Source organism: Chroicocephalus ridibundus, chromosome 7 (genome assembly GCF_963924245.1).
Source record: "Chroicocephalus ridibundus chromosome 7, bChrRid1.1, whole genome shotgun sequence".
NCBI lineage: Eukaryota > Metazoa > Chordata > Aves > Charadriiformes > Laridae > Chroicocephalus > Chroicocephalus ridibundus.
In genome coordinates this window covers 55,452,603-55,478,120 of record NC_086290.1, presented here as the reverse complement: position 1 = coordinate 55,478,120, position 25,518 = coordinate 55,452,603, and the positions used below count along the sequence as shown (strand labels likewise).

Sequence of the window (25,518 nt, the reverse complement as noted above, 5' to 3'; positions counted from 1 at the left end):
GCTCCCAGGATCCCGATGCTCCCTGTGGGCGCGAGCCCAGGATGGGGAGCGGGGAGGGGGATTTCTGAGCCGGTGCCTGGGATGTGCCCACCTCAGGGTCCCCACGGGCAGCGCCATCCCGTCCTGATCCCTGAGTGGGGGTGTCCCCGCAGTGAGCTGGGGTGCCTTGGATCCGATGGGAATCCAAGGACGAGCTCCAGGCGAGCGATGCTGAGCCTGGAGGGTCATGGCTACCAGCGCCATCCATCCTCCTTGCCACCACCCAACTTCTTCGAAATTCAGGGCTGGCCAAACCTTGTCCCAGGGGCTGGGGACGGTGGCCGGGACGTCGCTGCGAGGGTCCCGCAGCGCTTGCCAGCGCTGCGGGACCCTCACAGCGACGTCCCGGCCACCGTCCCCAGCCCCTGGGACCCCACGCCGTCTCCCACGCACCAAGGGACCAGGATTATGGGGTGAAACCCTGAGAACATCCAGGGTGGCCCCAGCCAGGAGGGACAGCCAACACTCGGGGTGCCTTACTCAAGTCGGGGGGTGCCAATGGGACATCCCCCCCCCACCCCCCCCAGGATTAGTGGCTGACCCGGAGGTGCCCATCACGCTTTGCTATCTACGAGGAGGTTGTGCAAGAGGCTGCGGCCGTGAGAAAGGAGAAGCGAAAGTGCGAAGCGAGAGGCGGCTCACCCCCCCCCCCCGCGCCAAGGGGGGGCACCCCAGGGTGCACTCCCCCAGCCCTGCAGCCTTTTCGGGGGGGGCGGCTGGAGGGATGAAGCGAGGGGGAAAACGTGGCGCTGCCTCCCCCTCCTCCTCCTCCTCCTCCTCCCAAACCACCGCAAGCCCCCGGCCCACCCCGAGCAGCCGCCACCGCACATCTGGGCGCCAGGGCTGCGTGCCCCCCCCCCCCCGCCCGCCCCCCTTGCTTTCTGCCCTCCCCCACCAGCAGCAAATTAGGGCCGGCTGCCTTCTCCCCCCCCCCTCCAAAATAACCCTTCCCCACATCACCTGCACCAATTAGGGTCCACCCTAATCACCCTGCGCACCCACTCCAGCTCTCCCACCCCACTGGGTGCTAACCCCCCCCCCCCCCCCCCCGCCACTTCCACGTGTGTCAGCACCCTCGTGTGGGGCAGCAAACACAGCAGGAACGTCCCCCCACCCCACCCCCAGGGAGACTTTTACCCTTCCCCACCGCCCGCCCCGTCGGGTCCCACCGCGCACCTGCGCGGGGAGGAGTCGCCTCCGGTAAGCGGCGGGGGTGGAGCGCACCGGGAGCCGCTAGATGGCGCCCTGCGAACGGTACCGGGGGGGGGGACACACATCGGCTTTTGCCCCGGGGCCACCGAGGGGGGGGGGGGGCGGGAGCCTCCCGCCCCCCCCCCCCCTCGGTGGCCCCGGGGCAAAAGCCAATGTCTAGAGGATGGTGACCCCCGAGGGGGAGGCGGGAGGAGAGCGGGAGGGGGGGAAAAAAACGGCCTCGGTGAAGGAGGAGGAGACCGGGATGGGGAGCGAGAGGGGAGGGGAGAAGCGAGGGGAGGGGGGGCGGGGGGGGGGGGGTTGTCGGTGCCCCGCCCGGGGATGGGAGGAGGAAAACCTCCCGCCGTCCCTTTAACAGCCAGCGGCGCTGACTCGGAGTTCAGGCCGGGGTCAGGGGGAGTTCGCAGCCCGGGTTTCACCTCCGAGCTGGCGGCGTCGGGAACCCCGAGGAACCGCCGCCGCCGCTGCTTCTTCTTCATCATCTTCCACCTCTTCCTCCTCCTCCTCCTCCTCCTCCCGTTCCGTAGGACCGGCCGGGAGCGCGGGGTATGGAGGAGCAGCAGCAGCAGAGGAGGAGGAGGGTGGAAGGCAACAGCAACCGGCGGCGGCCCCCCCGGGGCTGAGCCATGAGAGTTCACCGAGACCTCGGCTGGTTGGCGGAGGCCACCGGGCGCCCAGGTAAACCGTAAACCGGAGGGTTTGGGGGGCGGGGGGCGGGAAGGGGACACCCCCAAAACCATTATAAATAGGGGGGAAAAAAAAAAACCACCCAAAAAGCGGCTCCGCGGGCGCTTGGCTTTACCCACCTGGGCGGCGGGGGGGGACCGGCAGCGGAGCGGAGGCGGGGAGGGGAGGTCCCGCTCCCCCCCCCACCCCTCGCTTTTCCCCGGCCGTCCCCCCGGCTCACCTCGCCGGGGGGGGACGGGGATATAGGGGGGAGAGGAAACGGGGGCGGGGGGCGGCGGGGGGGGGGGGGGGTGCCGACCGGCCGGCCGCCTCCCGGGACCGGGGCGCATAAGAACCGGGGAGGCGCGGCGGGGAGCCGGGGCAGCGGCGCTGCGCAGGTAACGGCGGGCGGCGGCCCCGGGGGGGGGCGGACGGGTGGGGGGCACCGGTCCGGTTCCCCCCCCCCCCCCCCCCTTCCTTCCCAATCCCCTTTTCCCTCCGCTTCCCTGCGGCAGGTGGGCGCGGGGGTGCCGGGACGCTGGCGGGGCCGGGGCGCGGCGCTGGCGGCGGCGGCGGGTGATGTCACTTTCTCCAAAAGCCTCCGGGGGTTTTCAACACCACCCCCCCCCCCCCCCCCCAACCCCAACACACCTCCCGCCCCCCCACCCCCCCCCCGGCCCGCCGAGAAACGAGCCCCCATATAAGCGGTGGCACCATCCAGGCAGCCGCGCAGAGCGGCCGGGACGTGGCGGCGTGCGGGGCTGGGGGCTCGGAGCCCCGATACCCCCCGACATCCCACGCATGGGCTGAGCCTTCCCCCCCCCACCCCCCGCCTTCCCGCCCCACAACGTGCGGGTCGAGCCCCTTCGCGCGTGGGGCTTGAGGGGCCGGTTGCGCCGCTGACGGGGCGGTGTGTTTGCAGGGCGGCGGGCGAGGAGCGGGATGCTGGACGCCATGGAGGTGCCGAGCCACTCGCGGCAGCTGCTGCTGCAGCTGAACACGCAGCGCACCAAGGGCTTCCTGTGCGACGTGATCATCGTGGTGCAGAACGCGCTCTTCCGCGCGCACAAGAACATCCTGGCGGCCAGCAGCGCCTACCTCAAGTCGCTGGTGGTTCACGACAACCTGCTCAACCTGGACCACGAGATGGTGAGCCCCGGCATCTTTCGCCTCATCCTCGACTTCATCTACACCGGCCGCCTGGCCGAGTGCGAGCCGGGTGGCGAGCAGAGCCTGGGCGCCGTGCTGGCCGCCGCCAGCTACCTCCAGATCCCCGGCTTGGTGGCCCTTTGCAAGAAGAAGCTGAAACGCAGCGGCAAGTACTGCCACCTCCGCGGGGGCTACGCGCCCTACAAGCTGGGCCGGGGGCTGCGCGCCGCCACGCCGGTCATCCAGGCCTGCTACTCGGGGACGCCGCGGCCGGTGGACCTGCCGCCCGTGGAGCCGGCGGCGCCGCTGAACACGCAGTGCGGGGAGCTGTACGCCTCGGCCGCCCAGGGCGCCCCGCTGCACCCCCACGGGCTGTGCCCCCCCGAGCGCCACTGCTCGCCGCCCTGCGGCCTCGACCTCTCCAAGAAGAGCCCCACCGGCCCCTCCGCACAGCTCCTGCCCACCGACCGCCTGCTGCCCGGCGAGCCCCGCGAGCCCTCGTTGCCCCCACGGCACGACAGCCCCCCCGTCAGTGCCGGCCTCCTGGCCGGCCACCCCGCCGCCTACAAGGACTCCCCGCCAGGGGGTGAGCCGGGGGGGCACCCCCACGCCCCCGACCCCTTCCGCAGCACGCCGCCCTGCCCCGAGCCCCCCCTGCCCCGCGCCGACGGGCGCGAGCTGATGTACCGCTGGATGAAGCACGAGCCCCTGGGCCCCTACCTGGACGAGGGGGAGGCGGAGAAAGAGCTGGAGCGGGAGGAAAAGGCCGAGTCGCCCCCCGCGGCGCCGCAGCCTCGTTACCCCAGCGTGGAGAGCAACGACCTGGAGCCCGATAACAGCACGAGCGAGGAGACGGGCAGCAGCGAGGGCCCCTCGCCCGGCGACGCGCTGGACCGCTACTGCAACCACCTGGGCTACGAGCCGGAGAGCCTGGGCGACAACCTGTACGTCTGCATCCCCTGCGGCAAGGGCTTCCCCAGCTCCGAGCAGCTCAACGCCCATGTGGAGGCCCACAACGAAGAGGAGCTCTATCACAAGGCGGCGGCCGAGCAGGCCGTGCCCTTCCTGGACAAGGGTGGCCCGGGGCTGGGTGACATCTTGCGGCCCTACCGCTGCTCCTCCTGCGACAAGTCCTACAAGGACCCGGCCACGCTGCGGCAGCACGAGAAGACGCACTGGCTGACGCGCCCTTACCCCTGCACCATCTGCGGCAAGAAGTTCACGCAGCGCGGCACCATGACCCGCCACATGCGCAGCCACCTCGGCCTCAAGCCCTTCGCCTGCGACGCCTGCGGGATGCGCTTCACCCGCCAGTACCGCCTGACCGAGCACATGCGCATCCACTCGGGGGAGAAGCCCTACGAGTGCCAGGTGTGCGGCGGGAAGTTCGCCCAGCAACGCAACCTCATCAGCCACATGAAGATGCACGCCGCCGGCCCCGACGGCAAAGCCAAGCTGGACTTCCCCGACAGCGTCTACGCCATGGCCCGCCTCACCGCCGACCAGCTGGGGCTCAAGCAGGAGAAGGCGGCCGAGCTGCTCACCCACACCTCGCACTTCCTCAGCGACCCCAAGGCCATGGAGAGCCTCTACCCGCTGGCCAAGTTCACGGCCGAGCACCTGGGGCTGAGCCAGGACAAGGCGGCCGAGGTGCTGGCGCAGGCTCCGCACCTCCACGCCGAGGCCGCCCGGACCATAGAGCGATACTCGCCCCCCTAGCGCTGGCCCGGCCGGGGGGCTTGGGCGGCCCACCGGGCTCCCCTCGCTGCCCTGTGTGGAGCTGGGGGTGTGGGGGCGGTGAGAGGCGGTGGGCGCTTGTCCCCCCGAGCGCTGCCGAAGGCCCCGGAGAACTCGCTCGTAGCGGAAGGTCCCATGAGAGCTGCCCCGGGACGGCTGGACGGCGCGTCCCGCGACGAGCGCCCCGGCTCGCCCGGGAGAAGCCGATTAAATTCAGGGACTGACCTCGTGGCGTGGTCCCCCCCCTGCTCCCCGGGGCTCCTCGCCGTGGCGGGGGCTGCTGGGCACAAGCTGTGAGGCCGGGCTGCGCCCCGAGGCTTTGGAGGACATGAGCCCGCTCCTTACCTCAGGGCCGTCCCCGGCACTGTCCCCCCGGGCAAGGGGGATGCTCTGCCATGACGGGACCCGGACTGTGCCGCCTCCACCGCCGCGGGCCTGTGAGTAGTTCGTCCGTCGCGGCCGGAGCTCCTCCGGCCTGACCGGGAGCGGCGAGCGTGGCCGTGCCGGGGCTGGGGTGGGGTGGGTGTGTGTGTGTGGTGTCACTGGCCAACCCGCCCCCCCCACCCTGGGACCATGGCGGGAGCTCGGGGACAGACTGACGGAGGGGGACGGTGGGGTCTGAGCAGCGGGCGCGGGGCGAGGGGACGGCGGTCGGGTCCGTGCAGGGGGTGGGGGCCGGGAAATGGCGATGCTCCCCGCCCCGGAGCAAGCACTGATCCCCTCTCCCGGCCCGACCCCCCCGGTTTCGGGAGGGGGGACAGGGCCTGTCCCAGACTGAGCCCCTGGGCCCTGCCCCAGCCATCAGGGATGCCCGGGGGGTCCCTGGGTGGGGGGAGCGACCAGGGACCCCGACGGCTTTGCCCTCGGGCAGCCACTCGCCTCGATTTTTTTATTTTTTATTTTTTTTGCCAAAGATGCCCGTCCCTAGCGTGGCCGGGCCGGGCCGGGGGGCTCATGACAAAGACAAAGCGGTCTGGTTTGTCAGCTACGGGGGGGTGGGACGGGGCCAAGGGGTAGGGGGGAGACCCAAGGGAGGCACAGGGCTGTGGTGACCCCCTCGCCGTGGGACACCCCCTGCCACCACCGCACCCCATCCCCTGACATCTTGGTGTGGGCAAAGCCCCCCCTGGCCCGGACCCCCCCGGCCCGTGCCCTGACCCCTCTGCCTGGGGCTAATGTGAAGCTTCTCCCCCCGGCCCCCATCTCCGCGCCCCCTCCTCTCCTTTGCACAAGAGGCCCCGGGGCGGCTCCAGCAGCGACTGTCCCCGACCTCGCAGCCACTGTGCCTTAGCCTGAGCTGGCCGCTCCTGCCCGGGTTGCCCCCCTCATCCCCTCCTGCCCCCCACGGGCTACCCGGGTCCCCCCGGGGGTCCCCAAGGCAGGCAGCGTCCCTGGGGAGCCGCCGTGGGGCGAGCGGCTGCCGCAGCAGCACCCAAAGCACAGCTGGGGTCCGCCAGCCCCCTCTGTATCACGTCCGATTTGTACACGGGCTCCTCGCCCTTATTTTTTTTTTTTTTTCTATAGTCGAAACCGAATGAGCAATAAAGTGACATTAACACGCGTGGCCTCGCGTCCTTCTCTGGGGGGGGGGGAGGACACACACGCACACGACCGGTGCGGGGTTTGGTGCTGAGTGGGGCTGGGAGATGATCCCGGGGGTGCGGAGCTGCCGGGAGGGGAGCGGGGGGCTCCGCCGTGCGTCTGGTGTGCCCAGAGCCCCCTTGGTTGGGGGTGTGGGGGGGGAACAGCGGTGGCTGCAGGTGGGACAGAGTCACCCCTGTCCTTGTGTCCCGCTGCCGTCCCTCCCTGTGTCCGGCCCCAGCCTCGACAGCAACTCACCCGCCGAGGGCAAATGAAACAACGCGCTGCACAGACAAGTGTTTAATACTAAAAATTATTAAAAACATCTTAACAAAATAGCCCGAATGTAGCCGCCTCCCCGAGACACAGGCTCCCTGCAGGGGCTCGGGGCAGCAGCCTGGCACAGATGGCCCCGGGCACAGGGCGCTTAAGCCAGGGAGCCCCTGCTCCACTTGCCATCGTGGCCAGCTGGTCTGGTGGCAGCATGACTCAGTGTCCCACGGCATCTGTTGGGGCCACAGGTCCCTCTGAGCTGGTGGTATCCCAGGAAGGGCCTTTGTGAAGCAGCCCTGGGGTAACTCCGTTAGAAAACAAACATTTAAATACACCTGGCGTGGAGGAGAAAGCAAAGTCTGTGTGCTGCTTCCAACCAGCGGCTGCAAGCACCGAACCGCGAGGTGGGTGCCGTGGGCTCAGCCCTGGAGACGGCTCCGTGTGCCTACAGCAGGCGTGGGTGCCCCAAAGTCTCTGTGGCGCAGGCTCTGCCCCCCAGCACAGACCCTGCTTCGCCGGCAGCCGCCCTGCAGGGTGTCCCGAGGCCGGGGCTTTCGTCTGTCACAGGTTAGCGAGCACAACCCCTGCCCCTCTCCGTCGCGGTGCCATTGCAGCCCTGCCGCAGGTGGGTGCTGCCGGGGCTCCAACCCCGGCTTGGTCCTCGCCGGGCGGCCGGCACAGGGGGTAACACTGGGCTTCCTGATGCAGACACCGGGTCCGAACCACCCACGCAGGAAAGGAAAACGCCGGGCTCCGTCCTACTGCTTCCTCCGCTACCTTTTGACGCTTCCCTCCCACGGCTGCGGTGCCCCAGTGGGGAGCGGGGACGGCCCCGGGGTCACTCCCACCCTCCGCTCATGGGACTGGGACTTGACAGAGCTCCAGGGGCTCCGGTTCACGGGTTAATGCTCCCTCTTAAGCTTCTGTATCTGGCGTGTAACTGGGCTGGGAATGGGACACTTGATTATGGGACAATGTGGGGTGGGGGCTCAGCACCAGCTCCCGGTGTGGGATGACCTGGTGACGAGGCAGCTGGGTCCCTTGTCCCCTCACGGCAAAGGGGCAACTCGAGAGGGGACCCTCCCAGCAGGGCAAGCGGTGGTGGTGGTGGTGGTGGGGGGGTGCTGCCCTGGCTCTTTCCAGCCTTGCTCAGCCCCGCAGCCACGGGCAGAAGCCGGATCCCACATGCAAGAGGAGCCCGTGGCGATGCGAAGGACACGCGGGACCTTGTGGGACAGCTGGTCCTGGGGGACTCGGGGACTCGGAGGATTTTTGTTAACCTCGCGCCGAGTCTTTGGTTGAAAAAAGAAAAAAAAAAAACCCAAACGTGTCTAAAGGTAACGGGGTGGGAGTGAGGGGTTTGGGGGAGGCGGGAAGGGGCAGGTACAGGCTGGGGTGGGCAGGAGAGCAGAACAGAAAGCAGCTGTGGGGGGAACTGGAGGTGTTCAAAGCCTCCTCCCCAGCAAAGCAGGCAGGGCACACACCTGAAAACTAACCTATACTGAAATCAGAAATGCAACTCGACAAGCAAACCCTGCACCCGGCAGAGGACAAGCACGTCGGCAAGCAGCAACCCCGGCGTGGGGCGGGCACGGGGTGGGGAAGGGGCTGGAGGCCTGGGGGCGCCCGGGCCACGCAGGACCGACAGGCTGGGGCAGGAGGGAACCTGCCCTTGGAGTCCAGGGCCTCTCCGAGGGCCACGAGCTAGACTAAGCGATCCCAAAGTCTGCGCTGGCGTGTGCCCAGTCTCTGCCCTCCAAACCCGACGAGCCACCGACTCGTGACTCGCGCTCTCCGCAACCAAGCAAACCAAGCAAAAGGCTGGCGATCCGGCGCGGGCTCACCCAAAGCTTCCCTAGCCAGCGGGGCTCGCCAGCTCCGCTCCGGCACTGCCCAAAGGCTGGTGGGACCCTCGACGGCCCAGCCTCCGTGTGAACCATCCACAGCAATGACCTTCCCGGCTGGTCTGCCCTCAGCTGGGGGGGGACCCTTCGCAGCACGGCCATTCTGGGGTGGGTTGAAGACGTGGCGTTTATTGTTCGTGGTGGGCTGGCAGGCGGTGGCGGCGCGTGGTGAGGGCTGCCGCTGAAGCCCATCTCCCACCGTAACAGGCTGCGTGACTCGCTCAGGGGGTCTCAGCCCCTCCTCGGCCCCCTCAGCCCTCCTGGGCCCACTTGAGGAAGGTGGGGATGTCTCGCACCGGCACGTTGCGGGTCAACGCTTTGACTCGTAGGTTCCGGTCATCCGTCAGCAAAACCACTTCCCTGAGCAAACGGATGGGATCGTCTGCAACGAGAGAGAGAGCACGGAGTGAAGCTCGGACCTCCCCGTTCTGCCCCAGCCCTTGCACCCATCCCAAACCGCACTGTCCCCGTGCCATGTCCCCCCCAACCTCCTTGAGTGCCGCGTCCCGGGCATGGCAGGGCCACCCGGCACCTCTCCCAGCTCCCCTCTCCCTGCCACGGCTTCGGAGACAACGCTTCATCTTGAAGGCCACCTTCTCCCCGCGACCCTGCGCTGGCTGGGGAAGGGGGGGATTTGTGATCTCTGCCCATAGCCCCGGGGCCAGGATGGCAGGCGAGCAGCACCGGGGTCCCATGCTGCCCGCACGGGGTGGTGTGCGGCGCCGCAGGCAGGGAAGAGGAGGTCCCTCTGCCTGACCCAGGCCAGGAAGACAGCCCGCGACCCTGGCTCCAGCAGGAAGCTGGTGCTATTATTCTGGTGATCTCATTATAAGATCTAAAACCAACCCTTATTTTTTCGCGAAGTTTTTTTGGAGTCGCCACTGACACCGAGGCGTTTCTGGCTGGGGCTCAAGACAGGCAGAGAGAGTTGAAGCCTGAGAAATAACCGAAGGGATCTTGCCCCCAGATGGATGAGCTGCCCCGCACGCAAGGCGCCGGGCTGGGATGTGGGAGCCACGCTTACGTGTGTGCGAAGCAGGGGAAGCATATGGGGTATGTGTAAGCAGCTGGGTCCTGTGACCAGAGTACTGTTCCTATGAGCACAGGAAACACAGTGCCTCCGAGCCAGGACGGGAATGGAAAAAACAGAGTTTATGGGAGCCCAACATGGGCCCAGATTGGCTGCGCGGGGAGCGGCAGGACGAGGGGAAGGGGAGGGTGGCCAGGAACGCGGGCTACGGTCACGGTGTTGGGGCTGAAGATGGCGGGGCGAGCGCTCTGGCTGGCCCGCGCTGGGAAGAAGGGGAGCGAGGGCTCGTCGGGAAGGCAGGCCTGGGGCCGAAGGCTGCCGAAAGCGGGATCGGGAGGTTTTGTGCGGACACTTTAAGAAATGTGTAACAATAAACATCCTCTGCTCCGCACTGGTGACGCGCCTCCTTGTTACAAACCAGAGGCTGTCAGCTTGTCAGGCCCCATTCCCCATAATCCACATGATTTCAAAATTCAGCATCATTTGCACATAAACATTTGGTGACGGTTTCTCTGTGAATCTGACAAGTTAAGCTGCTAAGAATTCGCACTGACAAATGCGGGTTGATTTCTTGGGCAGCTGCTGATGCGATTCCCATCCCCACTGCCCTGGCAACAGCCCGGGGACTGTCTGGTCCCAGTATGCGTGGCCGGTGCCAACTGGGCTTTGGGAGCGAAAACAGCCCTCGCCAGGAGGCACCGGGGCTTGCAGGGAGGAGGCTCTTTCTGGCCCTTCGTCACTGCTGCCAGCACCGTGTAACGGCCCTGTGGGCATTTATGGCGGGCTTCTCACAGGCTGGGGCATCCCCAAAGCGCGGTGAGGTGCGCATTTGGCAATGCGGTGGGAAGGACCACAGCCTGGGGCTGACCGGAGGCAGGAGGTGGCACCTTGGTGCTGAAAGCAGCAAAATGCGGGAAGGATTGGCTCCGAGGGCCATGAAAGAGAAACGAGAAGAGCCCGTGGGATGCCACAGAGAAGGGACGACGAGGATGTTGAAGATGTTCTACCTTTGTTGGAGGGCATGAAATCCTTGGCCTTGTCATTGCAATAGTGGAGGCAGCAGGACAGAATCAGGTCGTCGTTGTTTCCCTGGAAGAAAAGGGGAACATTACACCTGGCAGGGAAAAATCTGCAACCCCACCAACCTCCATTTCTGCACCGCCCTCAAGACACTCAGGGCTGCTCGGAGCCCGCACACACGCATCCCGCAGGAGCCTGCTCAGCCGCCTGCAAAGGTGGGGACGGAGCTACCCCCTGCCCAGAGCTCGCGGTCCCCAGGATCCTTGGTTTCCCCCAAGAAGACAGTGGAGAAGAGCCTCCAGCCCTCGCCAGCACTGCCTCCGCGTCCCGTCCTCCTGGGGCTGGGATGTCCCTTACCTGCTGGCCCGTGGTGTCTTCGCTGCGGAAGGAGATGGACTCCAGCTCGTTGCCTCGGCTGGTCAGAGCCCTCAAGCAGTTGTCCCGGCTCTCAAATCGCTCCTCCAGGAACTCGATGGACTTCCTGGCTCTCTCCTGCACTTGGCGGGCATAGCCTGCAGCCCGGTGCTCCATCTCCGGGCCCTTGGCCAGGCCGTCCAGCTCGTTTATCACTTCAAACAGGAAGAGGAGGTACAGTCACTATGGGACAAGGTGCTCCCGTGACCTGCTGCTGGAGCACGCAAGTTGGCAAGGCCTCGGGGCCGGGGCACTGGGAGCTGGCTCAGGAAATCTGGGTTCAGCTGCCGCAGCGTCCCTGCACTCCTGGACTTGGCTGCGGGTCTGGAAAAGCTTTGCTGCCTTCCACCTCCGTGGGTCACCTGGCTCGGCCCCGGCAGCACAGGCACCTCGCCCCTGCAGCGTGCGGGTAACGCTCCCTAAGGGCACCTCGCTTTGCTCCGTGAAACGCCGGGACCACCGCTGTGCCCCCCACCCCATGCTCCTGCCTCACAACCGATGGCACCTCCGTGTGTGTCCCGGAGGTGTCGGAAAACCGCAGCCTGCTCCTCCGCCTCCGAGCACGGCGATGGCCACCAGCACCGTGCCTCCTGCCGTGCCTCGCGCCGCCGGGCTCTGCACCTCTCAGCTCTCTCTGCTTAATTACGGCCACGAAAAGCTGCTGCCCTCCTACTGCTGGGCTGCAGGCGGGAACAGGGTCATGCGTGGGAGCAGGCAGTTCCCACTCCGGCACTGTTTCCCGCACAAGTCCTGGCCCTATTTTCCCACCTGAAGCCACCGTCCCAAGCTCCCAGCAGGGGACACGCCTCTCCAACACCTCACCCATCTGGGTTCGCACATCTGTCCTGACACATGCTGCTCGAGACGAGCCCGAGCCTGGGATCAAGCGGATTCCCAGCCCAGATTTCGCCTTAACTGGAGCCCATCGAGCCTTAGAGCCTGCTGTACTGCTGCCAAGGGGCCGGCAACCCCAGCTGCTCCGGCCCCCCGAGCCCAGCAGAAGCCCAAGGGACCCCAGCAGAGCTCCAGGAGGGACCCACCCTCCGGCACCGGGGCTGCTGGAAGAGCTGTTCCATGGCAGAGAGCTAACGCGCGTGTGCGAGCAAGGGGAGGCCAGCGGCGAGGCCGGGCACGCAAGCGTGCGGCCAGATGCGCGCACCAGCGTCCTTGCCCGCGACCGTGCACGGGGGCTGCGTGCGCGCGAGAGAGCTGGTGTGCACGTGTGCGCGAGGCAGCCTCTGCGCGCACAGTGTGTGTGTGTGTGTGTATGTGTGTGTTTCAGCCATGGCTTCATTTCTGAAGATTGTTTCCGAGCCTGGAGCCAAGTCCTGAGTTCAAGTGGGAACTATGCATTCCTTGGGGGTTCGGGGAAGAGAGCTCGGGGTCTGAGGCCTCTCCCCAGTGCTGTGAATCACTGCCCGGGGAGCCTGCGTGATCGCTCTGTTCCATGGTGAGACTGGCACTCACTGTCTGGGTATTCAAATTAAAGCTGCATGGAGCTTTGCTCTTCGCTGGCCGGCAACTCTTCTTGCTACCGACCTGATGCTGCCATTTCCACACAATGCACGGCTGGGCCCGGGGTGGGGGGAGCCGTGCAAGAACGGAACATCAAACAGGAAAAGCTGGTATTCCCTCCCGAAATCCGCCTTCCTGCTTCCAAGCTAAACAGGCTTCAAAGGGGAGGCTTGTTTGTGCTTCTGCACCAGGCCTGGCTTCTCCATGGCGGGGTCAGCCTCAAGGAGCACGGAGCAGGTTAAAGAGCAAGAGAAACAAACCCAACGCGAAGCCGCGTGCTTAACCCCTTGCTGCATCCCCGGGAAGAGCGGGGAGGAGTGCCCGGTGCCGGCGACGGGGCACCTTCTGTCCCAGAAGCCATGGGCCCCCAGCTTAGCCTGAGGGGACAGGTTCCTCCTGCCCGCACCTGGGTCTCAGCACCGACGGCTTTTCTCGGGAACGAGGGGGAATTCGACCAACCCCAGGGGGTGTTGGGCAGGGACAGGGGGTCACTGGCTTCAGGGTGCTTCAGCAGCGGCAGGGGAGGCTGATGGCAGGCAGGGGGAGAGGAGTTACTCTGTCCCCGCCGTGACGGGCTGTGCAGGGAGGCAGCAGGACAGGAGAACACCGAAGCGCCCAGTCGCTGCGGCTCCTCCTGCCCGCGGCAGGGCGGGCCAGGCCGGGCTCCTTCTGCGGGCTGAGGGCAGCAGCATCTCGGACAGGGACGGCACCGGGGTTTTCACCTTTCCTCTACCTGCTGCCCCTGTCTGGGGCTCGGATGGAGAAGCCTCACGTCAACCACAGGAGCGCACCGGGAGCCAGGGCCATGGCTCCTGGGCAGGTCCCAGCTCTCTCAGGTGTTAACACGCTCCGCAGCCCCTGGGGCTGCCCGGGCTCTGCCGGTGCTGCCGCCTTCCTTCCCTTCGCTTCCACACAAAGCCCTGGCACTGCGACGCCAAGCCACAGAGCACCTCGGCAGCTCCCCGCGCTGAGCTGGGCAGGCGGCCAGCCCTGCTTCCCCCACCCAGGGGTCCTGTCCCCAGCCCCGGGAATCCCTCCTGAGCCGGTCTGTTCACCTCGCGGGGAAGGGCAGCAGCTGGACGTGGGCTCTGGGGCCGGCAGAGCTGTCTGCTGGACACCAGGGGATGAGAAGGAAGCCCCATAATGGCTTGGAGGGCAGGCACCCCCGCATGCCGCCGGCCAGGAGATCGAGGTGCCTACACCTCGCTGCCCGGACGCTGGAGATGCCCACAGGCCAGAGCTGGCCCCCGGCTTCCCAGGGCTGCGGCTGGGATGGGGACAGGCTGCGGGCTCTGCGAGGCTCGGCCCTGCTCCTACCCCGGCCTCTCCTGCTGCCCTTGGGAATCCTCCAAATGCCAGGTTGGCACCGGGACGGGACGGGCGCCGGAGCAACACTGGCCGGAGGAACGCTACCTCCAGCCCGGAGCGTGATCAAACAATCAGAGCAAAGGCATCTAACCAAATCCTCCCGCCACCCTGGGAGACCACCCAGCAGCACAGCCGTTATCTGCCAGGGTGAGTGTTTACCAATAACGGGAACCAGCTTGCTGTTTTACTGCGAGCTTTATAAGGATAAAAAGAAGGGCTGGGCTTGAGCAGCTCTGAGACGCTGGGACACAGGCCGGCCATTTGCTCAGGCTGCCTAAGCCCCAGCTCAGCTGGGATAAGCTATCTGCTCTGATTGTTTAACAATTCCTCCTCCTTGCTCCCTCCAAAATTCCCTCCAAATCCCATTTAACACCCGCCTGCCTCTCCCAGGCCCTGGCACCCCCAAATGCACAAGGAGGAGAGGAGTTTGCTGAGCGCCGCGGGCAGAAAGCTGGTAGGGAGGGAGAAGGGTGACACGGGCCGAAGGAACGCCGGCCGTGGCCGGGATGAGACAGGGCAGGATGGATGCCAGCTCCACCTCTGCTGCCAGCCGGCCACAGCACGAAGCCGTCCAGCCCCAGACCACACAGGCACTGCGGGCACGTGAGGCAGGGAGAGAGGGAGCCGGCATGAAGGGACAGCCCACGTCAAGGGAGAGGAGAAGATCCCGCCTCACGCCAGCCCTACTCACCGATCAGGGGCACCACCAGGATGAATTTCCTGCAGTCCAGGAGAGTTATCAAGCTGCTGAGGTGGTCGATGAAGCCATTGGTGTCTGGGACCAGGAAGACGGGTCTGATCTCCAGCTCCATCTGCCTCATTTGACTCTGGTCTTTCAGCACAGCCTAGAGGAGAAGGACATATGATGAGTAAGCAGGATGTCAGCCCTATGACCTGTGGACCCTGAGAACAGAAGATAAGCCCGGCTGGCACGCAGGCCTCCCGCAGCAAGGGCATTGTGTGAAGGTGACTGGCAGGAGGCCGCGTCCATCCCACCTGCACACCAACACCAACTCTTGCAGGTCCACAGCGCACACATGAGTGGGATGGTGAAAGCCTCCAAGAGAGCACTCTCCCAGGAGAACAACCCTGTCCAGGCTCTGGGGAGAACAACTGGGACCAGCCTTGAAAATGGAGGTGTTTTGGGAATTGTCCCATTTACGGGACTGGCAGTTGCCACGACTATCTGCACCGGCACCAAGAGACCGACCCTGACGGAAAACAGCGGGGAGAAAAGGGGGCTGGAGGGAGCGGGTTCTGGGACTGCAGGTGGAAACAGCTTAAGGTGACAACAGCCAAAATGAACCAGTTTGGGACAAACAAGTCCTGCCAACGGCATCCTAACACAGTGACCCTGAGCAGGCAGCAGGAGGGGAGGTCTGTGGGGCGGGGATGCTCGGCTGAGTATCTCACTCAGTGTCCCACCACGCTCCTGCACGTGCCTTGCCTTTTCTGCCTCCATCCAGCTGGGAAACCAGGTGGGTTCCAGCCCTGGAAACCCACAGCACTGTCCTTGGCTGAGCCCTTTGCGCCTGCTGGAGACCAGAGGTGCTCACACATACGTGGGAAGGGTCTGCTGGGGCTTACTAGCAACCCTCTGGGGTTGCACCTGGACCTCCGGACAATGCCAGTTGCCAAAATGGAACCCGAGAGCTCACATATTACTTTCGACGCTATCGAAGGACTGGGGCTCTTTAGTAAGTCACAGGCTTAAAAAACTCAGGATGCTATTCTAGTGCTTCCTCTGCTTAAAAATAGCTTCCCTGGACTCACTGATGTTTGTTGCCTCTAATAGGAACCGGTCACCCACGGAGCACAGCAGCACTGCTGTGGAACACATCCACCATGGAAACCCTTGTGAGACCGGGCTCGCACCCACAAGATGCGCCCCGGGGACAGGAGGCGACCACTGACCCTGTTCTGCCCAACATTACGGGGAGCTCCCCCTGCCTGGGGTGAGGAGCCGAACCCTGCCGCAGTCATGCCAAAGCCTCGGAGGCACCCTGGAACGCCGAGCTGCACGGGCCAGCAGTGGCCATGGAAAAGAAGTAGTTTTTAATCCATTTCCAAGTGTTGTCATCTGGCTTTAAATCAAGGCGGCTTGATGCTGCCACCTCCCACAAGTGTCTCCAGGCAAGGCAGCAACCGTAACCTCACCACGTGCCTCCCACCCGCCTCCTGGCAGCATCGATCCGGGGGGGGCCGAAGCTCCTCCGTCGACCCCGAGGGGAGATGGGCAGAGCGGGGAGGGCGCCAGGTCCCATCTGCTGCATGGCAGCACTGAGCTGGCACGACAGCGCGAGGACGCGCGGCCCCGCATCCCGCAGGGACAGCTACAATGGCACCGGCATCCCTGTACAGCCAGCCACATGCTGGGTGCCACCGCTGCCTGCGCTCTGCCTCCCCCCCAAGGAGGTGCAGGCGCTCCCCGGCGGCACAGGGACCCACTGTTGGCAAACCCGGCACCTCCTCGCTGTGAGGAGAGAGGGACTTGGGGTTTCTGCCCGGGGTCTGAGGGTGCAGGAGGAGACGCTCTCGTCCCTGGGAGGCACCAGGCCCTGCTGAGCTCCACCTGCCATGGGGAGACGCAGAAGGGCGCCGCTGGCCGACGCAGAGACCCAGAGCGAAGCGGCACGCCCCTTGTGTGGTGGCCAAAGGGGCCGATGGCCCCGAACTTGCAGGAAGAGGGGGGTGAAACCATGTGGCCTCCGACGGGTGACGACAGTCCTATGCGACCAAGGGCTGGTGGCAGGAGGGGACCCACACCTGCACCCCGATACGGCTCCCTAACCTCAGGGCTTGTCCTGGTCCGTGCAGGTGACCTCAGGAGCTCAGCGTGAGTGGGAAGCTCACCTACCCCTCCGGCCGAGGGGCGCGGGGGTGACGGCGGGCGGGGGCACTACCCTCGTGTGTGGCATTTGCCCCAACGGCTTTCGCAGGCCGTACCCGGCCGATTCCTGGCAGCCTCGAGCGACGCTTGTGCCGGCCGTCACGTCCCATTCCGCTCGCCGGGCCGCCCGGTGAGAGAAGGACACAGGATGCGCCGGGAGTGAAAGAGCGAGGTCGGCGGGGAGCGTGCCAAGTCCCCGCGCACAGCTCCGGGCCGCTCGGGGAGCCAGAGGGAAACTCGCCTTTGCAGAGTTCAGAGGCCGGCAGCGAGATTTATTTTTGTTTGTGTGAGTAAAAGGCTGCAGAAGCCTCCGGCCAAGGGGTTTCGGGGGGGAGAGGAGTGGCCTGTGATTCATGCGGACGCTGGCTGGCCTCGGGCCAGAGATGAAAGGGAGCCCATGTGCGGGGAACCGGGGAGGCGAGCGCCGCGTTAACCCTTCTGCCGATCCGTGGGGCACGGTCCCGTGGGGAGGAAGGAGAGCGTGGGGATGCGAATTGGGATGCCTGTGTCTGGAGCCCAGCTTCCGCGCCGCTGCCACTGCCAGAAACGAGCTGCTGGTCGCACTGTGCCTCAGTTTCCCCGTTGTGAGGACAGGGAGATGGCGGCCAGCGTGCCCTGTGGGGAGGTGGGGTTTGGAGAAGACCTTGGGCAGAGTGGCACGGTTAAAACAGCGGTGGTATAGCTTCACCCTGGCCCAAGCGCTTTAGGATGGACGAATTTTAGCCTTGACTTAACGGGGTTAAACACACCGCACGGCTCGATGGCTGAGCGACCCTGCAGTGCTAGACGAGGCAGGGGACCTCTGAGGTTGGGGGGAGTCCCTGCTCCACCCGGGACCAGGCAGCTCCCCTTTTCCTGCCTCCTGCACCCGCACGTTGCGGCCGCCCGAGCTGCTCCCACCTGCAGCCCCCCTGCCCGTCCCGCTGCTCCGGCCATGGGGGCTTCTCCCAGGAGCTGGGCCGGAGCCGGAGGTGGCTCCCCCGGCTGCCCCAGCTGGTGGCAGCACTGAGATCAGACACTCCTGCACACACAGTCCCAAATTCCCAACTCATCCATCAGCTGGGATCACCTGGGGGATTCCCCGGAAGCCGCTGCCCGGCTGAGGGCTTCCAGTGTGGACAGGGGACCGGTCCCCCGAGAGCCATGCCACCGGGCACTACTTTCTGCAGAGTGCCGAGGGGAGACCTGAGGGTCTCCACCACAAGGGCAGAATAGGAGGGGGCTCCCCATCGGCCCCCCCCGAGGCTCCGCACACGGATCCCAGAGCTCCTCTGCCCACGCTGCCAGGCTGGCGGCGAGGCCTGGAGCCGAAAGCTGGCAGAGACAAGTGCCCCTCTGCCTTCGGGATGGGTTGCACGGGGTCACAGCGCTCTGCCGGGTCGGATGGGCCGTCACCATCCTGCCACCACCTCTCCTGCCCCGACCCGCTCTCCAACCGCGGCGAAACCCGGCGCCGCTGCCCCTTCCAGCCCCGCGCGCTCCGCGGGGATCGGAGTCGGATTTTCCAGGGCCGAGAACAATGCCTCTCTAGTCTCTGCTCGAGGAGCTTCCTCCTCCCAAGGTTCGTCTCCAAGCGTCTTCCTCGGGAGTAAACGTGCCCCGTGCCTGGTAGCAAACCGGGGCCGCCGCCGTGGCGGAGCCGCCATGGGTGGGTGTGCGTCTTCCGCAGCCAGCAGGCACCCGCTCCCAGGCAGGTGCGTGTCGGCGCGTGTGCACCCGCGGCATTGTTCCTGCGCGCCGAGGAGAGCGTGAATGGGATACGGCTATATTTAGCCACTTACTCACACTACCGCCACAAAGGAGCGGCTGCATCTTAAGGGGGCGGCCGTTCCGTGGGCTCAGAAGGGACAGGAGAGCGGCTATTTTGGGAAGACATGTCATAATTGGCCGCCCCGGTTAAGCTGCTTCTGTAATGCTGAGCAAAACAATAGCAGCATCCAGAGGAAGAGCCTGTTATGTTTCAGGTGGGATGTTTTCAACCGGTCAGGAAACTCGACCGCTCCCAGCGCACAGCGGCGGCACAAAGGACAGGGGACGCTGAACAGCATGGACCAAGGGCCTGGCCAAGCAGCGGGGGCGGCTGGGAGCGCGGCGGGACCCGGCGCTGGCTGGGGACACAGCCCTGCCGGAGAACGCTGCCTGCCCTGCCAGTGCCACTGCCACCTCCCTCTTGTCCACCTGCCTGCCCGGCCTCGCGCCCCTCCAAATATACAGGCAGCAGCCAGGTCCGTGCCTGGTCTCCCACCTCACCCTGACGCATCGCTGCTGTCACCAGCCTGTGACATGGCTCCGTCCCAGCCTGGGCAAGTGGTGAGGACGGAGGCAGGCCGGCAGCGGAGCCAGGGAGCAGCAGCCAACCCATAACCCATGGCCAGGCAGCAAAGGGCTGCCTCCTCGCAACCAGGGCTGCCCAGGGACGCAAGAGACTACGATTTAACGCTGCTCTGGCCCATCTGTCCCCACTCTGAGTGATGGTTTTGGGGTCCAAGCTCGTGGAGGGGAACGGCGCTGAGCTCTCCTGTTCCCTCTGCAGCTGGTGCTGGCCAAGGGCCACCCCCGTTTGCCATTTACCCTGCCTGGACCCACGCTCCCCCAGCAGCTCGCGCCACCCCGCCAGGGCAGGGACCGACGCAGCACAGTGAAGCCCAAATCCCCCTGGAGCTATAAATGTCACCCCAGCGCTGGTTGTGGTTTGGGAGCTGCCATGAGGACGCACAGGGCCGCCCTGCCGGCTGAGGCAGCGCAGGGAAGTGAACTTGGGACAAGCATCGGGTGGATGATCTCCATCGGCAGCAGAGCGGGGCTGCAAGAGGCGGGGAGCCCGGCAGAGGCAGGGACAGTGCAAGAAAACCTGCCGGGGAGAAGGCAGTGAATTTAGCCGTGAGAAGCACAACCCTGCAAGTCCCAGGTGAGGCCATGACACTGCGCTCCCCTTGGGCACAGAAAGAAAACGGATGGCCAAGAGATGAAGGCTTTGCCCCGCACAAACCCTGCTTTGACCCTGGGTCCCCGCAAACGCCATCACAGACTCTAAGGGAGGCAGCCGCAGCACCTGGGCTCTCCGGACCCGAGTCCCCGCACCCTGGCACAGCCACACAGCCGTGCGTGGGCAGCTGAGGCTCTCAGCTGTGCTGAGGCAGGAGCCGCATCTGCTGGATTCAGGTGAATACGTGGACGCTGTGGCTTGTCCCCAGGATAATGAAAGGGGGACTCAGAGAGCAGCCGACGCGTGAACTCCCTAGGCGAGCACTGAACAAGAGAAACGGGCTGTAACGGGGAAGGCAGAAGATCCCCAGGTCCCAGGAAACACAAAACCTCTTGAGAAGATCAGAAAGGTCAAGGACATCAGGCCGAGAGGGGGGAAAGCGGAGGGGGTGGATGCTGAGCTGGCTCCGACCTGTGTTCCCCAGGCAGCGCTTTCCTCCCCAGTTCCTCCGGCTCCGGCTGCGTGGTCAGTACCAGGGCAGGGAGAGGATCGGGGCCCGCACACATGTTCTGCTCCAGGCTGTTCCCAGCTAGCTACAGGCTGGATGACTTTACCGAAGCCCCAAGGACTTCTCCTCCACCCCGCGCCTTCAGACTCCAACTGCACCTCAGCTCTCAGCTGTGCAGCCCCTGAAGCTGCCCACACCCTCATTTTGACCTCTCTCCGCCTGCGAGCATCAGCCCCAGCACGGCCGGGGAGGAAGGGAGGAGCACGCCGGGGGGAGAAAGCCCCTGACAACATCAGGCAGCCCCCACTCTCCCCGCAGAATGGGCAGCGGCCATCCCGGGGGGGCCCCGCTGCAGCTGGGCTAATCGCCGGGGCCGGGATCTGCCGCACGCTGCCCTCCCCGAACATGTGCAGTTCCTGTTTGCTGTGTCTGTACAAGGCAGTGGGAAGTGGGGAATTTACTTACACCTCCCGCTTAACAACCCTGGGAGGCTGGAAGGCTTCAGGCCGCTTTAATTTACAGCCCATCTCTCCAATCTCTCACTCGTTCGCTGCCGCTTTCTTCCTCCTTGTATTAATGTGACCCAGGTACCTGCCAACAATAATGGACTCGCTTGCGGGGGCGGCCCCTCCCTCCCGGCGCAACTTCTACCTTCTTCGCCTTGGTATGAATTGCTCCAAATTCAAATGAAAAGAAAAAAAAAAAAAAAAAAAAAAAAGAAGGAAAAAGAAAAAAAGAAAAAAAAAAAAAAGAAAAAAGGCGAAATCTGAAAGGTTGGGGTGGGTTTGGAAAAGCGAAGCGCAGTGGTTCTGGGCCCGGCGCCAGTAGCCGGAGGGTACACATGTGCACGCTCTCCCAGTAGGGCCTTCAGCAGCCCTGTTTTACAACCACCTCGGCACACACTGCAGAGTTCACGCATATGGCCAGACAGATGTGTCTGGCTTACGTTCAAGGCTGGAAAATGAAGAATTATGGAAGTGAAGGGCCCTGGGCATTAGAGAGGGCGGAGGTGAGGGGGAGGGGAGCCAGGGAGAATTTTTCCTCTGCTGAGAAATCCTCATCTGGGCTGCGAGGCTGGAGGAAGAGGGGTTGCGAGCGGCGAGGCAGCCAACAGCCATGCATGTGAGATTGCTCTTAAAGCGACAGCGTGCACCGCCAGGCGTCTGCTCCCACTCCAACCAGTTTACTTCACCAGCTCCCACTGGGAAACATGCTCGGATCAGGCCAGGATCACCTGTATCCCGTCTGTTTGTCCCCATAACGATGGCAACGCTTTGCAAGCAGCGCTCTGGCTGCAGCAGCCGTTCGCAGGCTATTTTTCCTGCCGCTGGCTCCTAACATGAACTCGGCCGTTCGCGTCCCACCCTCTCCCCTGTCTGCCTGTGCCCCGCTGCACAGAAAAGCTCGTTTCTTGCTGCACCTCGCTGCCATGGAGGCCCTGCCGCGGGCCGGGGGACAGGCACTGCCTTACAGCCACCAGTTAAGGCGCTCCCCTCTCAGAGCTCCTGGGTGTGCTGGCAGCTCCATGGAGAAGCCGTGTCTGCCTTCACGAGGGTCCCAGGAGTCCCCGAAACATTCATCTCAGGGCCTGGGAGGGCAGATTTAACCCTGGGTGGGGGACAGCAACACCGATTTGGCCCTTCCACCGCAGGCAAAGTTAAGCTTGCTGCTGGGTTTCACAGAAGCAGCACAGGGCACCTACACACGGGAAGCTCAAGGTGCTACGGGACATCCCGAGAGGCCGCTGGTCCTGATGCGTGGCAGGGAAATGGCTGAGCACCATCGGCACGGTGAGGCAGGGTCAGCCCGTGTTCAAAATCAAAGCAGCTCCTCAGCCAGCTCGGGCGCTGCAGCCGCACAGCCCGTCGTACCTGAATCTTGTCTTGACGACGCTGCTGCTCAGCCACTTTCCTGGCCAGGGCTTGCTTCTTGGCTCTGAGCTCCTTGATGTCCATCTCTCCCCCGCTGCCTTCAGCTTCAGAATCATCTTCAAATGCCTCAATCCTCACATCATCCTCCTTCTTCCGGGAAACGCAGAAAGTGGGGGGGGGAAAAAAAAAAAAAGGAGAGAAATCATGGTAAGGGATGCTGGTGGCAGGGACCGCGCTCGTTCTGCTCTCCCCCTTCGAGAAGACAAACCCCCGCCAGGCACGGTCCACCACCGCTTGCTGATGAGCAACTATTTCTAAACATCCAAAAGAAACAAGCAAAATAAATAAATAGTCAACATCCAGGAAATGACAAGGTGAGACAGGAGGCAGTGGGGCAGGGAAGGGGCAGCCCTGCTCAAAGCTCTGTTCTAAAATCAAACCCTCTTCCTCACCTTGGAAAACTCTTCCCACAGCCTTGGGTGAGTCCCTGATGTTTTATAGGCTTCAGTTCTGTAAAACCAGGGTATTTCCCTGTCTCTCTGCTTTGCCCAGCTGTTAAGGCTGCACATCCCTCGCAGCAAATGCTCTTTCTCCCCACCTGCCTGCTCCGGGGCTGTACAGCGCTGCTCTAACGCCGCTCCCTCAGCCGAGGCAAGGCACACGGGCTGATCATCTTGACAGGGAACTCGGATCCATGAACCAAAGAGCCGTTCTCCTCTGATTTGATCCCTGAGTAGGCCAGAGAGATTCCTGCACCCACCCCAAAACTTCCGGCTGGGCTGGAACAGATGTTTTAGAAGGAGACGTTCAATCTTGACTTTAAAGCTCCACATGATGGAGAATCCACTGCGTCTCGAGGTCAGTCATTTCAACGGTTAATTACTTCCTCTGTTAACATTTGCATCCTACTTCTAGTCTGCCTTTGCCATGGTTCTGCTGGCCAGGAACCTTGTCTTTGCTGAACCTCCTGCCCACCCAGGCACTTCTGGACCACGTTGCATCTTCACCCTCTCCTAGAGACCCTTCCCTGGCTGACCCTCTCCATCAGGAGGTCTGCAGATCCTTCCCAGTATGCCTGAACTGGAGACCCCAGAATGAGCCGTGCTGTTCCTATCCCAGGTGAAGGCCACGCTCAAATCTCCGGGACACAGGAGGGTGGGAGGTGGTGGCTGGTGTCCAACTGGGGATCAGCCACAACCCAGTTCCCCCTCACACAGCTTTGCTGCTCTCTGCAGTGGCTCCCTGCCCAAAGGTGAGACCACAAGTCCCTGTTCCTCAACAGGAGTCCCACCAGAAGCTGCCTGCACACGTACTGCCCAGGAGCCCAGCTCTGCCACCGCTGCTGACAGCCCCCTTGTTTCACCCAGACCCCCTTGTTCCCCAATGCAGCGACCACAGGCCGTCCCAAGCCCTGCCATTACTAATCTCCCCTTCTCTGCACAAAAGCCAAGGGTCGTGACGGGGCTGGGACGAGTTCTCAGGTGGCACCTGGGCAGAAAGACCTGCTCTGAGCCCCCAGAGGGCTGCGGGGGACGGATCCTGCACACCAGGATGCCCCGGAGGGATAACAGCATCGCTACGCTCCCTGCCCCGTGCAGGCTGCTGTGGCATGTGTCAGCAGGAGGGACTTGGGCAGGAGCTCGCGGTCTTAATTTAGAACAACCCCAGCACTGCAGAGTCGTGTACTCAATCATTTCACCCGGACCGCACGCCCGCCTGGCCACACAACCACGTACTCTCTGCTCCTTGTGACTTTTTAACCATGGGAAGGAGGAAGACGAAGCCCTCAGGCTCACTTCCCTCTGCCAGGACAGCCTTGGACCACAGGGGATGGGGTGATGCTGCCAGAGGGTCAACCTCGGGGAAAAGCATGTGTCAGATGCAGATCTGCTGCGGTGGGTCGGGATCTGCTTGCCCAGCCTGGCAGTGGTCACGCTGGCGAGCTGGAAGCCCAAGGAGGAAGCTCCAGGGTTGCGCAACGAGCTCACACAGAGGTTCCCACAGCCGAGCAGAGACTGTGGGGATGGGGCAGGAGGGAGTTATCCTCCATACTGTGTTTGTTCATAGGAGAAATTGGAGGGACTGACCCAACAAGAGGAGTGCTCCAGAGAACAGAACCGTCCCTGTCGTGACACTGGCTAGAACCTGAAGATCCCCCCCCGTATCACAAGCCTTTGGTGGTGTCAGCTTGAAAACCTCCTGCATGTTCTCTAGAAGAAGACAAGGGTCCTGGTCTCCCACCTTTTAGAGACATCTCTTGCTGCCTGGGGTTTTGCTTTGAGATCCAGGGCAAAAAAATCACCTAAAATCTGTCCCCTGCTCAGCCAGAGCCAGCTGCTGGGATGAGGAGGGTGCTGAGCACCTTCTTGCTACAGGCTCCTCCGGCTGTCAGCTCCCTGGGGCATACGGGGACATGTGCCATGGGCCGCCCAGCGCCGGCAGAGGCGAGGTGCTGTCTCCTACGTGGGGCGATTCCCTCTCTGGCTCTGCGGCGCCCGGCCCCGGCGCAGGAAGGGGACCCGGAGCTGAGCCTGGGCAGCGCCGGGGCCACCCAGCTCCCCGCTCCCGACGCCTCTGCCCCTCTCTCCTGTTTCCCTGGCCTTTCCAACTGCAAGATTAAACAGAAGAAAAGAGTCAACCTGCAGAGCGGCTGGCAGGGCCCTTAAACACACACATGGAGCCTGGAGTGAAGCAAGGCCTACAGGAACAAGCAAGGGCAGAAAAACAAGAGTTGAATTCCTTAATCACATCAGGATGTGAGAGGCAGGGGAGGGACGGGGCGCCAATGTCAGCTCTTCCTGTACGTGTGCTGGAGGCTGGAGCTCAGGCCTCCGCCGCAACGAGCTCCACGGCTATAAACTTGATCCTGAAGCTGAACCCTGACACCCCCCTCGCCCACCTCCTCTCCCGGGGCCGTGGCGCTGCACGTTATTAAAGCTCCCCCCCCGCCCCCCCCCGGCTTCGGGTATGAAAAAGCAGCATCTGGAACTCATAGCAGCGCCGCGAGATAGAGGGAGGCGGGCTGGACTGGCAGGAAAGGGCACGAGCGAAGTACACTCGGGGGAGACAAGGGCTGTGCACCATTCGCCCCCCCCTCCTTTACCTCCCCCCGCCCCCCCAAAACGCACACGCAGCTCCGCCGGCTATAAATAGCGGGAGCTGCAGGGCAGGCAGAGGCTGGGCCCCACAGGGGTGATTCTTCCTTCACCGAAGCGCGCTCTTCCCGCACGGTACCTGATCTTCCAGTTGTTTTCCCTCTTGGCTTCCCATTTCCTTTCCCATGGCGTCTGGGACGGGTGCCACTGACACATATTTTCCACCCTTGAATGCCAGCAAAGGCTCTTCTTGTCCACAAAGGGCTTCCAGGAAATACTTCAGAACTGTGACCCTCTTGCAGTCGGCTGCAATAACCTAC

The 25,518-nt window shown here is 64.1% G+C and overlaps 2 protein-coding genes across 5 annotated transcripts in view; one reads left to right on the top strand and one right to left on the bottom strand.

Annotated features, from left to right (window-relative positions):
• Window positions 1-1,603: 1,603 nt before the first annotated feature.
• On the top strand, window positions 1,604-6,357 carry HIC1 (HIC ZBTB transcriptional repressor 1). Its single transcript, XM_063342224.1, has 2 exons — window positions 1,604-1,929; window positions 2,840-6,357. Exons 1-2 carry the CDS (start codon window positions 1,878-1,880, stop codon window positions 4,783-4,785), a joined length of 1,998 nt encoding a protein of 665 aa, XP_063198294.1. The 5' UTR covers window positions 1,604-1,877; the 3' UTR covers window positions 4,786-6,357.
• A 301-nt stretch (window positions 6,358-6,658) lies between these two features.
• SMG6 (SMG6 nonsense mediated mRNA decay factor) overlaps window positions 6,659-25,518 on the bottom strand; it is a 119,752-nt gene continuing 100,892 nt past the window's right edge. For 3 of the 4 annotated variants that reach the window (XM_063342485.1, XM_063342486.1, XM_063342483.1), the window contains exons 14-19: window positions 25,338-25,514; window positions 22,104-22,253; window positions 14,600-14,753; window positions 10,969-11,180; window positions 10,599-10,680; window positions 6,659-8,943 (exon numbers count right to left, since the gene is read on the bottom strand). In XM_063342485.1, the coding sequence (XP_063198555.1) occupies window positions 8,813-8,943; window positions 10,599-10,680; window positions 10,969-11,180; window positions 14,600-14,753; window positions 22,104-22,253; window positions 25,338-25,514 (906 nt within the window). In that variant the 3' untranslated portion in view covers window positions 6,659-8,812. The remainder of the gene's footprint in view (window positions 8,944-10,598; window positions 10,681-10,968; window positions 11,181-14,599; window positions 14,754-22,103; window positions 22,254-25,337; window positions 25,515-25,518) is intronic. The other variant, XM_063342484.1, reaches the window with a different exon arrangement.

Excerpts from the sequence above, each read along its gene's own strand:
- HIC1 (XM_063342224.1), top strand. The coding sequence starts at position 1,878 with ATGAGAGTTCACCGAGACCTCGGCTGGTTGGCGGAGGCCACCGGGCGC. Across the intron at positions 1,930-2,839 it reads GGAGGCCACCGGGCGCCCAG|GGCGGCGGGCGAGGAGCGGG; the intron begins GTAAACCGTAAA and ends GTGTGTTTGCAG.